The 13,493-nt window shown below is 21.1% G+C and overlaps 1 protein-coding gene across 1 annotated transcript; it reads right to left on the bottom strand.

Moving 5' to 3' along the window:
* Nucleotides 1–5,408: 5,408 nt before the first annotated feature.
* Nucleotides 5,409–6,933, bottom strand: Oda (Ornithine decarboxylase antizyme; the record flags this gene model as incomplete). The annotated part of the gene is made up of 4 exons (XM_011498957.1): nucleotides 5,409–5,549; nucleotides 5,727–5,881; nucleotides 5,981–6,230; nucleotides 6,802–6,933. Coding segments are annotated over 3 exons (498 nt in total), but the record flags the coding sequence as incomplete, so codon positions are not given.
* Nucleotides 6,934–13,493: the final 6,560 nt, after the last annotated feature.

Here is a 13,493-nt window from a genome sequence, read left to right on the forward strand (position 1 = left end):
ATATTTGATATATTCATATAGTCAGGTATTTTAATATTTAACAAGATATATTTTTAGTAAAATTATACAGTATAAAATTATATACATTTATAGACAATTTTTCAAATATTTCAGAATTTAATAAATGAAATTAAATCGATATATAGAAAGTACATTTAGTGGATCATTAAAATATGATAATCAATATAAGAAAATAGTACATACACAAATTTTAAAAACTCAAAAGGGTTTTAACATTTTACAATTTATCATAAGCAGTATTTTTAAAGAATATGCAAAATTTTATCAAAATAAAGAATAATTATTTTTGCATTTTCGAAATTAGTTGTGTTTTCAAAAATTATTATCTTAAAATATATTGTAATATAATTATTGTAATAAAGAACGTTTTTTAAAACAGCACATGCAAGTATAATTATTATTGAAATGCAATCTAAAGAATAATATATAAAATTTTCCATTTTCAAAATTATGGAAATAAAGAATTCTAACTTTCAATATTTTAAAAAATTTTCTAAATTTTATACCCATTACATTTATTTATAAAGTATAATTCTAAAACATATGTTATTAAAATTTTCATCTTACTTTTATTTTCAGAAAACTGTAACACAAATGTAGAAGAAAAAGCAGATGAACTAAATAATATGGAAGTAAATAACAAAAAATATATATATTATGGTAAATTATTTTAAATGTATATATAATTTCATCTTATACTATATTTAAATTAAATTTCTGAAAATAGTAATTAAAATTTATTGGAATAAAATGTTAATATTTCATAATTATTATAGACATGTATGTATTGTGTGTTATACATTATATATCAAATTAATTTTTATTAAAAAAATTACTTAATGATAAACAAATAATATTAAGTTTTGTATATATTAATATTAAATTGTTGTCATCACTTTTTATGTACAATATTAAAATGTATTTTAAAAAATGTATGAAGTATTACCATATACTGTTTAAATTCAATTTTATATATTAGAATATTAAAAATTTCTAATTATATTGACATAATTGATTTTAATAAATAACATAAGAAATTTTATTTATTAATTTTATCTCTGTAATTTTATGTGCTTTTTAATTTTCGTGCAGCCTATTCAAGTCTATCCAACTAAAGTTTATTTAAATCAACACAAGAAAAAAAATTTTGTGCAAATAATATCTACTGTCGGAAAAATCAATTACATATACAAATTTTAAGTATAAGTAATTTTTAATAATAAAAATTATTTAACTTTCTGTTTATAGTATTATTTTAAATCTAAATTGTTAGTATAGTTTAATTTACATTATCATAAAAATTTGCTTTTTTTTTGAGCTCACTTTTGTTATGTAAACCGATTGGTTTCAATTTTCAATTCAATCCTTATAAATATGTGTATTAAATTTTGCAATTTACTCAAGCATTCAATTAAATCAAAATATTTATTTTAAATTAATAAAATGAATATTACTTTTTATTACTGTATAATTATTAAACAAATTTGTTTATAAATTAATCCCAGAAATTATAGCCTAACAAGTACACAATGTTTTCAACTAAAATTTATATATTAGTATATTAAGATTAGAATTATAAAGATATTTTATAATAATATAAAATTAATATTCAAAAGATGCATTTAATTTCAATTTTTAACTTAAAATAGTATTAAAAAGCTATCATTTATAAATAATATTAATAAAATACTTAATAAATACAAAACACTTATTAATTAGTACATAGATTAATCGAGCCCATTATAATAATTTTTAATTTAATCAATATAAATATATTAAGTTTGCACAATGAATAATATGGACAGAAAAAATGGACAAAAAAGTAGAAAAAGTATATCTATTGAATGGAACTAAATCTTTAAAAATTATGAATTCTAAGGTGGATAAATAGATGTAAATTAAGATATTACAAATATAATTACTCAATTTTAATTAATATTTATACAAGTATTTCAAACTACAAATATTTAAAATTATTTAATTATTTAAATAGAAAAATTAATTTATTATTTTTAAATGTGGAACTATTCAAAAAATATTATTGAGTATTAAATGAAATGATTATTTTACTAATATTTATGAAAATGAAAAATTACTTGAGTAATTTTATTGTTAGTATTTTTGTTAGTTTGTATCAGTTTGTGAATTTGTGATGAAACTAACGAATCTATAATAAATATGCATTCCTTTAAATTTACTTATATATAAAATTAAAAATTTTTAATAATTTTTAATCTTACAAATTGTATAAATTTGTACAAATTTATTGTACAATATTGTATTGTACAATATATTATACAATATATATACAATATTGTACAAATCTTATAATTCATGTTCGTAATTGATAATTATTAATTAATTTCTATTACAAAAATTAATTTTATATGTAAATAAATATTGACAAATATATCAAATTTGAAATTTACTTTCTTTTTAATAATTATTTAGAATAATTTTATTTACTGTAATGTTTTTATTTGTATATTTCTACGTAAATATAAATAATAAAGTAGCTGTTGCATCCTTACTTATTACATATATTTATACGTTTCTATTTTTTTTTATGGATCATTTGTCTAATAAATTTTAACCAAATGTGGGTACATCTAATAAATTGAAATATGTTTAAAAAATTAAATTACATATTTTTTTCACATTTTATCTTATAAAAGTGAATATTTAATAGGTAATAACTTTAAAATAAAGAAACTATTCATTTAATAAACTTTTTAAGGTTTTCTTAGATTACAATAAATTTATTAGAAATAAAATTGCATGTTTTTATGCAAAATTACATTTTACTTTTTTAATAAAAAAAATGATTACAAAAATAATACTCTTTTTAGGAAACAAGTTATTTTTTGACGAAGGTGATTGCCAACGAATATATAAAGTAAAAACAAAGTAATGGTAACAAATGTAACAAAATTAATGAAACTGTCGCAACAATGGCAAGTAAAATAAATAAAAATACAATTATTCTGCACTTAATACATATATTATTATACCTGCATATACAAAAAAATATATTTGTTTCTTTATTTGATCTCTCAATTCATGCATGAATTCTTTCATGTATCTATAACAAAAGTAAATAAATATCATCAGTTCCAATGATCAATATTATATAGAATTACAGCAGAAAAATCTTTCATATAATTTTTGTTCTTTACTTTTAAAATTTGTTTTATTCATTCTTAATCTAATTTATAAATATTTACATAATTGACTGGTTTTTTTATTCTGTTATCAAACATATTTGAAAATATATAAATATTTAATTTTGAACTCTGGTTTTGTTATTAAATAGTATATTACATTATTCCATATTTTTAACAATTTGTTCATTTTCTTATAAATTTTTATTCTAATTAATTTTTAATATTTACTAACATTTTTAAATTGATTGAAAAAAATTAAACTAAATGTTTTTTAAATTATATATTTATAGCAGCCTTTAAAATAAAATAAAATTTTGTTACTAAAACTAAGAATTCATATATCAAAAATAATTATTTAGGATAAAAAAATGATGAAATTCAATATTATATAATCTTAGTATTCAATGCATATTAAATTATTTGTTTAGCATATTACTATTTCATATATAAATAGTATATAAGGGGTTATATAATAAATTTAATTAATTATTTATTTTACAAACTAAAACGTAAATTCTTGATAAATTTTTGTTTATTGAATAACACACAATTAATTGAACTTACAATACACTAAATTTCGATTTATATAAATCATAAAACTTATAACTACCATATAGTTTATAGTATGTGTAATTCATTTTTTATTTTCAATTAAATCGTATGAGATGTATCTTAAATAGAAACGATGTTTTTTTATGAAATCTTTATTTAATAAGATTTTTATACATCAATAAAATTAGCACATGGAAATACTTTCATTTTATTTTCAATGTACGTGTCATTTTTACTATAGTAATTCCTTATAATGATTAGACACATGATTTAAACAAATATGTCTCTTGAAATACATTTTCTTGCTACTAACAATTGTATAATAAATTTTTTTGCATTTCATTTATTGAAAGTCCAGTTGTACAAAATAATAAATATACCAATTCTCATAAATCGCTTATACACCTAACCAACTAATGTTTTATTTTTTTTATATTTTGATTTTTGTAAATTTTTTTATTTAAAAATTTTTTATTTTAGCTTAATCTTGTCCATACTAAAAGCTTTATTAATTTTATTAACAAAAATTCCTCTCTTGTTATTTGATTGGATATTACCAATAGATATTTTTTTATATTATATAGTAAATGAACTTATTTAGAAAGTCATTCTAAAATATAAAATTATATAATAATATATAAGAATTATAATATTGACAACTACTACATCAAGGTGTAAAATAGTGTGAGCAAGATATAAATATATATACTTTCATTTGAACAGTGAAATAAAAGTTTGAAAATTTAAAGTTTGTATTACAATTGTAAATTATTAAATTCGAAATTCTATTAAGTGACGCTCTTTGTATATCTTAAAAAATTAATAAAATAATACGTAATATATTTTTCCAACCGATCACTGAACGTAAAAAATATTTTGAATTGAAAATTTAAGCAATGCGATGTAAAATAAAAAATATAATAACACCAAGTAAAATAAATATCGACATCAGTAACCAGTTTAAGTACAGTATAGCCACCATACTTGGTCAAAAAACAGATTGTACACTCACATGTAGAAAATAGTAATAAACCTAAAAGTTTCTTCAAGACTTCAAGATTATATAAAGTAAATATAAATACTATCATCATATAATATTTCAATAACTATTTCAATAATGAAACTCCAAATGCTATATATAATTATAATATTAACGCATATGAAACAATTACATTTTATATTTTATCAATAAAATCAATTATATTAAGGTTGTGCCTAATTTTCCACGCAATTAACACAGAGATTTATCGATAATAAATTTACTCAGTGACTCAGTTTCTTATTATATCTTGTTACTATTGAATAATAAAGATAATCAGTGATCTTTTTTGAAATATATGAGATAAGCTTTTGTAAGCGCTTTATACCTTATTAGATAAATCTTAATATTGTATTCAAGAAAATGAATTAATATTTTGAATAAATGATTGTACACAATCTAAATTTCAAGCAACTAACCGTTTTTAAATTTCATTTTTTATCCTAAAATTTAACGCTTTGGTTGTCATTGATATTAATTTCATTTCATATTTTACACATTACATTTGAATTTATTTTTATTATTTTACCTCATTTGGATGAAAAAGAAATTATATATATAGTAAATATTTTAAAAACAGCAATTTTTTAAAACATGATTTAGTACTTGGCAACTTCCATATTTAAAAAATGAGCCATTAAATATGGTGCGGTAAAATTAAACTTTAAACAACAATTTATTTTAAACAATCTAATTTACAATTGTCCATTTTACTATGGAATATATATGAATTAATCTCATATTTTAACTGTATTAGATGACATAAATGGAACCTGTAATATAAAATAAATGGTGAAGAATTTCTAACATATGATTTTATGCATTGAAATTTACATATTGAAACCTCATTTTAATCGATTTAACATTAAATAGCTTTTTTTAGTATAATAAATATACATGTACTTAAATATATAATTAAATGATAGATCCAAAAACACATTTTTATCTACCTATGCGTTAAATTACAGATCCTAACGCTACTCTATCAATTACTCAATGGCATAGAGCATGTAGAGATTGCTGGTGTCACTGCCTGGTGGAACCAATGGATGATTAGGTGGTAAGACCGAAAAACCCAGAAACATGAATGTTCGAACCAGCATTGCTAAATTTTAAGATATATCAGAATTAGATGTTATATTTCAATCTTTATTGTGTACTATGTGAATAATATGAAACATGGAATTGATAAAGCTGTGAATACCTCGATCAGAACGGTCTTTATGTAGGCAAACAACGATGTTAGTACAATGTAATGTTTCTTCAGCATACTCAAGTAAAGAAACAAATCCCTCCTTTGACCCTTCAGGTAGAAGACAACTGGGTACCCGTATATATAGGCATCCCAGCCATACAATAGTTTCCCATTCAACCAATGTACTTTCAGTTAGTTGTAGGTTAAAAGTCAAACGCAGCGACTCATTAGTTTTCAATGCCTTAAGTAATTCATCCTCCTATAAAAATAATATTTAATTTCATATAGAATTATTTTACGTAAGAAATTTAATTCAACATAGCTATTTTCTAATTGTTATAATTACTATTAATTACATTTAATATTGATATAATAATAATTAAATATGTAAAATTTTAAAATCATGCTAGCAATTATAGTTAATTTGATTAAAATATGATATATTTGATATCGAAAGCTGTATAAACAGTAGTTTGTTATAGTATTATGCAATTATTTAAAGTATATTTTTATATCATCATAGTTTGTATTTGTCTATTCTATCTAATACTTAATATAATAATTAAATTATTTAATTCATATGAAATATCGTTTGACCATAAAAAACATACTTAAAAATATTGTTTAAAGATAACAATATTAATTATTAAAAAATATATTAATATTCTAAAATCATTGTAAGGAATATTTTCTGTAACCTATTCTAATGTAAAATAATTTAATATAAATACTTCGTTATAAGTAAATTTTAATAATTATTAAAAATAAAATTACTACTTTTATATATTTTGTATTGGTACTTGTTAATTTTATTTGCAGTATATACATACTTGTACAATGTGAGAGCTCACAGAGAGCTGATTCTGCTTGATCCCCACGCCGCGGCTCTCTGTGTTGACTGTAGATACAGACAATGCGGCATGGGGCACATCAGGACCACCACAGAGGCCCCACACCCAGCGTTATACAATAGTGTTGAAGTGCTCTAGACCCTTCTTCCAAGGTTTCATCAAAACACTTGCTAGACATTTCACTAAAAAAATTGAAGATATTAAGTTTATTACAATTATTGAAAAAATCCTATTTATAACAAATTATTAATAAAATATATATACACTGCAAAAAAAATGTAGGTAGACATATCAAAATTTTATCAACTTTATTATCTTACATGATACTACATAGTTCAATTATATCAAATATTATTATTTAATATTCTGAAGAATCGGAAATTAATTACAATAAAAAAAAAAAATTAAATCTATTTATCCTTTGTAAGGGTAATTCTTCAAATCTAGCTACAATTTACTTAACTTATAATATATATTTACTCATAAGAAATTTAATTACGATTTTGAATTAATTTAATCTTATAAATTTGAACTTTTTATAATTCAGTTACTATTTTTTATTCATTTAATATTATAAATGTTTACTTATTAATCTATACCTTTATACATGTTTATATTTATATATTTTTTAAATAAAATCAAATATATGATTATTTTTATTTTATAATTTTATAAATTGTCATTTTGATGAATACAATATCATTAAAAATAGATTACATTAATGAAATAGTTTATATTGTATATGAATAATAACTTTGTATCATTAATTAAGAAAAATAAACTAATATATAATAGCAATTAATTTAAAATATTAAATTAATATTTTTAATGCAATAAGTATTATAATTTTAAAAAACCAAAGGATTTAACAGCAAAATTATATAAGAAATCAAAATTTTTAACGGTGATTGATTTAACAATAAATATTTATGACACTATTAATAGAATATATAATTTTTACTTATAAAGATACAAAAGTTATTTGAGTAAGCTTACACTTTTTGCGTTTAGTTAAATTATATATTGAGTAAACACATTCAAACAATATTTGAACTAATACATTTAAAAATTTTTTTCAATTACTATTTTAAAATTTTAAAAGCTATACTAAATGATTATTTAAACATTAATATCATGTGAACTAATGGGTTAATTTTCTGAATAAAATAAGAACGATAAGGTATTTATTCAAATATTTATTTGATAATTAAATTAAAGTAAAACCCTTTATAATTCTACAAATGTTTTAATTTATAAAATTAAAATTAGATGAACTGATACTAATTTGTTTTATAACGATAAACCAATTTAAGTAAATACAAGGAAATTTTTAATTCTATACATTAATTTAATGTTATTAAATGATTGAACAATAGAATTTTAAAAATAATTACAATATTTTTAAAATATATAATACTAATTTACATAAGTAATAAATAATACAGGTTAATCTATATTTGGTTAATATTAATAATAAATAATTATAAATTACTTAACTGTACAAAGATTATATTTATAGATGATAATAACAAATAATTATATTTTAAAATAAAAAATGACCAATTTTCACCTATTTATCTTTGCAAATTTTAATAATATTCATTAAATATTTAACAAAATAATATAAACAAATTTAAATATATAAACTATATTACAAAACTCTATATAAGAATTTAAAAATTATTTTATTCTATTATTTTTATTAAAGTATAAACAAACTCAAATATAATTAAATAAAATTACTAAATAATCATGTAACCATTGTAATATAATTCTAAAAATAACATGAAATTGATATGTTCTATATTGATTTGTCAAATTTTAAAAAATTTGTATATATTATAGATAAATAAATTATTAAAAAATAAACTGCAAATTGTAAATAAAATTTAAGGTTATAAACAATAATATAAAATTAATCATTAATTTAATGTATATTAATTCTTACTTTTTGAAAAATATTTAGATATAAGTTAGAATTTATTTTAAATAGTAGAAGAAATTAGTTCTACTGTAAAACATGATTTCCTCATTAAATATTTACTATTGTATTATAATATAGAAAACAATATTAAAATTTTACAACTGTTTATGAAAAATTGAAAATAAATTCAATAAAGCATTTAGAATTTTTATTCTTGTTATAAAGTATAATGCATTGTAAAAACCGAAATACTCGAAGCAAAGTCTAATAAATAATTATATTTTATATCTAACTTAATTTTCTTATATATCGCAAGTCAAAACTAGGAAGTTAACAAATAAAAATTTAATACATCTTTGTAATATTTGATTTTCTTTCAGCATTACCCCAATATTAAAATAACATATTTTTAATTTTGTTTGTAATGCAGGTTATCTCATAAATTAGAGAAGAAAAGTAATGTGTATAATCACTAAATCAATTATATGATGTAATTGCAGAACCCTCGAAAGTTCTAGAAAAAATGTATATATCAATTTTAACAAAAATTTAATAACTTAGTCTTAAAAAACAAAAATGATTAAAATTACAAAAAAATTATTTAAAAAATGATATATTTTTTTTATTACAGGTAACTCCAAAAAATCATAAAACGTACGTAAGTATTCTTAGCCTTTTCAAGAAACTTAATACAAATTACAAAGATGGCGACTAGGTAAAGAAAGAGGAAAACGCATACGTGTACGTTTAATCTTAGAACTGAGAATGAGGAATATATAGTAATGAGATGGAAGTATACAAATGTAAAGAAAATGGTGCACCCAATAAACACATATTATATTAACAAAAGATACTTACCAATTACTTGAAATTAAACTTGACATCATTTCAGTTTTTTTATTAGTTGCACAATTACTTAAAATTATATTAAAATTAATATTCATGCTTTATTTTTCGTAAAATCTTGGTAGCTTTAATGTAAACTCTTTCCGAAAACAAAATGTAAAAGAAATATTTAAAAATGACTGAATATTAAACTGTTACTGCGACAGTTTTTTCTTCTCGATCAAGTAACCCTTGTTAAATCTCTAGCCTTTGTATTAAGTTCTTCCTGAAAATAAGGTGGTGGGAGCAGAAAAATATTCTTTCTCTCTCATTCATCTGTTTTCGTTTTGTTTTATATTCTATCCATAGAATGTAACACAGATGTAAGTACAGAAGTGATAATGGCGACCAAATATCAAACACAAGTTTACTTATTACTATATCACATAGGTGGCGCAACCAATTTCCTTACAAATGTTTAACTCATCGGCTTGATTACACAAATAATAATAATTAAAAAATACTTATTTTTTATAATTATTTGCAAATCTCTTTACTTATATAGAAAAATATTGAAGGCGTTAACTTAATGCTTTCTATTGCCTAAATACTAACATTAAACATATTAGTGGAAAATAGTTATACATTTATAAGCCAATAAAAAAATTGAAATAAATTTTAATTTTAATACTTTTGGATAAAATTTAAAAAAGTAAGTATTCTATGATTATAATGAATTATTTATATTATAAATGTTACTACATAAACTAATACAGATTTTAATTATGTTACCAAGGTTCATAAAAATTTTTATTTTTTTTTTAAATATAAAATATTTGAAAAAAATTCGAATATCTCTAAGTATTATTAAAATATATAATTTAATCAAATATAATTTCAATTATTTACATAACTTTATACTATGAATATAAACATACATAAGTATTATATAAAAACTGAAGCAAAAATAAAACCTATTATAAATTCAATCATTAGTTTAATTATTTTAAGTAATATTACTTGATATTTGTTACTTGATATTTATTACTGTTTTTGGTAAAATTTTCATGGACACATTAATTATAAATATTTACTGTAATTTATTTATTCAGTTTTCATTATTAGTTCGAAAAATGTTATTGAAAATAATGGATATTTTTAAAGTTTATCAACATATTTTAAAGTACCATTCTTATAAAAATTAACTTTATAGAACTGTTGTACTGCATATGTCATTAAATACATATGAGTTCTAAATTTATTTGAAGATATTTGTAATTAATTAAATGATAGTAATATAAAAATAATTATGTTATACAGTATTTCATAATTATTTTAACTATATATGTATTTTCTTGTATTGATAAAATTAAAAACATAGTTTACTTAATTTATTTCATTAAAATAAATTTTTTGGAGTGCAAATTAATTAATCATAGAGATAGACAAGTAATGTAAATTTTGTAGATGAAATAATAAATAGTGATTCTTAATTGTAATAAATTGATTAAATCGTTAAATACTTTTTAAGTCGACTCAAGTTTTTTAGGAATTCATAAAATTATACTTGCTATTCTTTCAAATTTTTAAGTAAAACTTAAAAAATCATAGAATTTATATATTCTCTCTAGCTCTCAAGTTTCTGGAAACACTTGGGTATGAGAATTTTCGTTTACTTCTGTTTTGGTTTCAAATGGCTTACAAATTTATATGGTCTTCGGGGAGTTACGTCGCTTGGAATTCTCCAAATTTCTTAAGCTTGTTTTTTCTTAGAATTCTCGAAACTTCTACAGTCTTCTTTCTGCGCCTCATGTAAGATTCTAGTATAGCAACAACGATGCTTTTTTGCCAGCTAAGTAAGCTGCCGCGCGGATATTTAAGGGCAGCACACTACGCCTAGACGCTCATTGTCAATTACTCAGTCAGTAATCATTACGCTATTCAGACAGTGTTTTCCGCGATACACCAGTCATTCAGTGACACTCATTGTACTTACATAATTCACTCAGACCACAGCTATAAGCTAGTTAGGCCAATACACTCAAGCCATTATATTTAATTTCAACCCTCAAGTGTTCAATAATTTAAAGCAGTCAAGAGTGCTGATTGCATTACAAGAACGAACACGGCTATAAGAAGCGCAATATCTACGCAATCATCACAGGATCCGGCAAGGCAACTGAATCTCTGTAAGATTACCTAGCCGTGAAAGGCATCACACATTGTGCAATAAGCACCTAGCTATCCGGTAACTAATCTAAGATACCAAAGGGCATATCTTTCAATACGTTACCATCACGTGGCATCACACGAAGAAGTACCAGAGATTTATGATCTCTTACTTTTCAGTGTAACAATTTGCCACCAAGTATACTATTGTCAAGAAGGATCCAGAGATTTACGACCTCCTACCTCTGCACGTAGTACAAGCTAACGCCACGTGGCAACTACCACCGAACTGCAAGATCTCACTGATTTTCCACACTATCTTAGAATCATTATTATTATCTAATTTATAAATTTTTAAAAGGCAATAAACAGCACGATAAGCAAATATATGTAATTATTGAATAAATATGCTATCCATTATACTTCCGCAATCCTCCTACCGACCATCTGGGAGCTTAGTTTAATTCTAGACAGGTACTTTCATTAGTAGTAAGTATTCAAAATATTTATTCACTCTCATTTCGTTTCAAAGTTAATTTAGTAATTTATCATTCTGCCTTGGTGTCTTTTGTTATTTCAAATTATTTATTAAATAATAATTTTATTTATATTTTCGTATTAATTGTTTATAGAAAATTGCAACTTGTGCATACATTATTTTAATTAATTTGGTAATATATTTTTTTTATTCAAATTTTATTAATACTTGTAGCAATACTATTAGTATTGCTAATATTATTAAAAATTATTAATAATTTTTCTTAATATTAAGAATATCAACATTTCAATATTGTTTACAAGTTGTAAATATAGTTTTAATATGTAATAGATTCATTTTTAATTTTTAAATAAAAATAATAAGATATGCATACATTCAATGATGAATATTTAAATTATACCGATTATTTCAATTTAATAAATAAGGTTGCAATGTAATAAACAATTAACTGCTATGAGTAGTTTAGTAAGTTTTTTTCATTTTTCTACTATTTGATGCAAACATTAAGTTGTTAAGCAGAGTACTGGTTAATAATCCAATGTATCACAATGAGTAATGTAATTTAGAAAATTAAATTAAATTGTATTGCTGTATATAGAAGATACATATTGTTTTAAGTGTTACAGTTTATGATCTTGGCAGTTTATCTTGTTACAGTTTACGATCTTGACTATCAATTGTATTTCTATTTTGGACTTAAATAAAACTAATAAGTCAATCTTGTTGGTTATTACATTAAGTACAGACTAAATGGGGCAACAGACAGAGGTATATATTATCACATAGAAAAAATATTTCTCCATATCATGGATATATTTCAACTTCAAAGACACTTATAATATAATTAAGTCTATTAAATTGATTTATATTTTAATAGAGATGGTAATGAATACGGAGAGAATATTATTATAAGCTGTTTAACAAATAGAAAGTATGAACCATGAGATCATGTATCCTATGTCATAGGTTTGGAAACTTAATAAATATTGGCTTAAGTGAACAATAATATTCTCTGTAAATAATGAAAGTAAATTTAATTATTGATATTGATTCTGTACAGAGTTCATTAGTTAATAATTCATCACCTATACTGTAATCCTAATAAGGATTGATGAAGAAATAAAAATGGATCGGCAAAGCATATATCTAATTTTGCACTTTTGAAAGTTATAATGGAGATAGATAATTATATATAGTTACTGCTTTGATAAATTTTACAAAAGAAATAAATCTGTACTATAATAAGATCGGTAA

The sequence above is a fragment of the Ceratosolen solmsi genome, unplaced genomic scaffold (genome assembly GCF_000503995.2).
Source record: "Ceratosolen solmsi marchali unplaced genomic scaffold, CerSol_1.0 scaffold30, whole genome shotgun sequence".
NCBI lineage: Eukaryota > Metazoa > Arthropoda > Insecta > Hymenoptera > Agaonidae > Ceratosolen > Ceratosolen solmsi.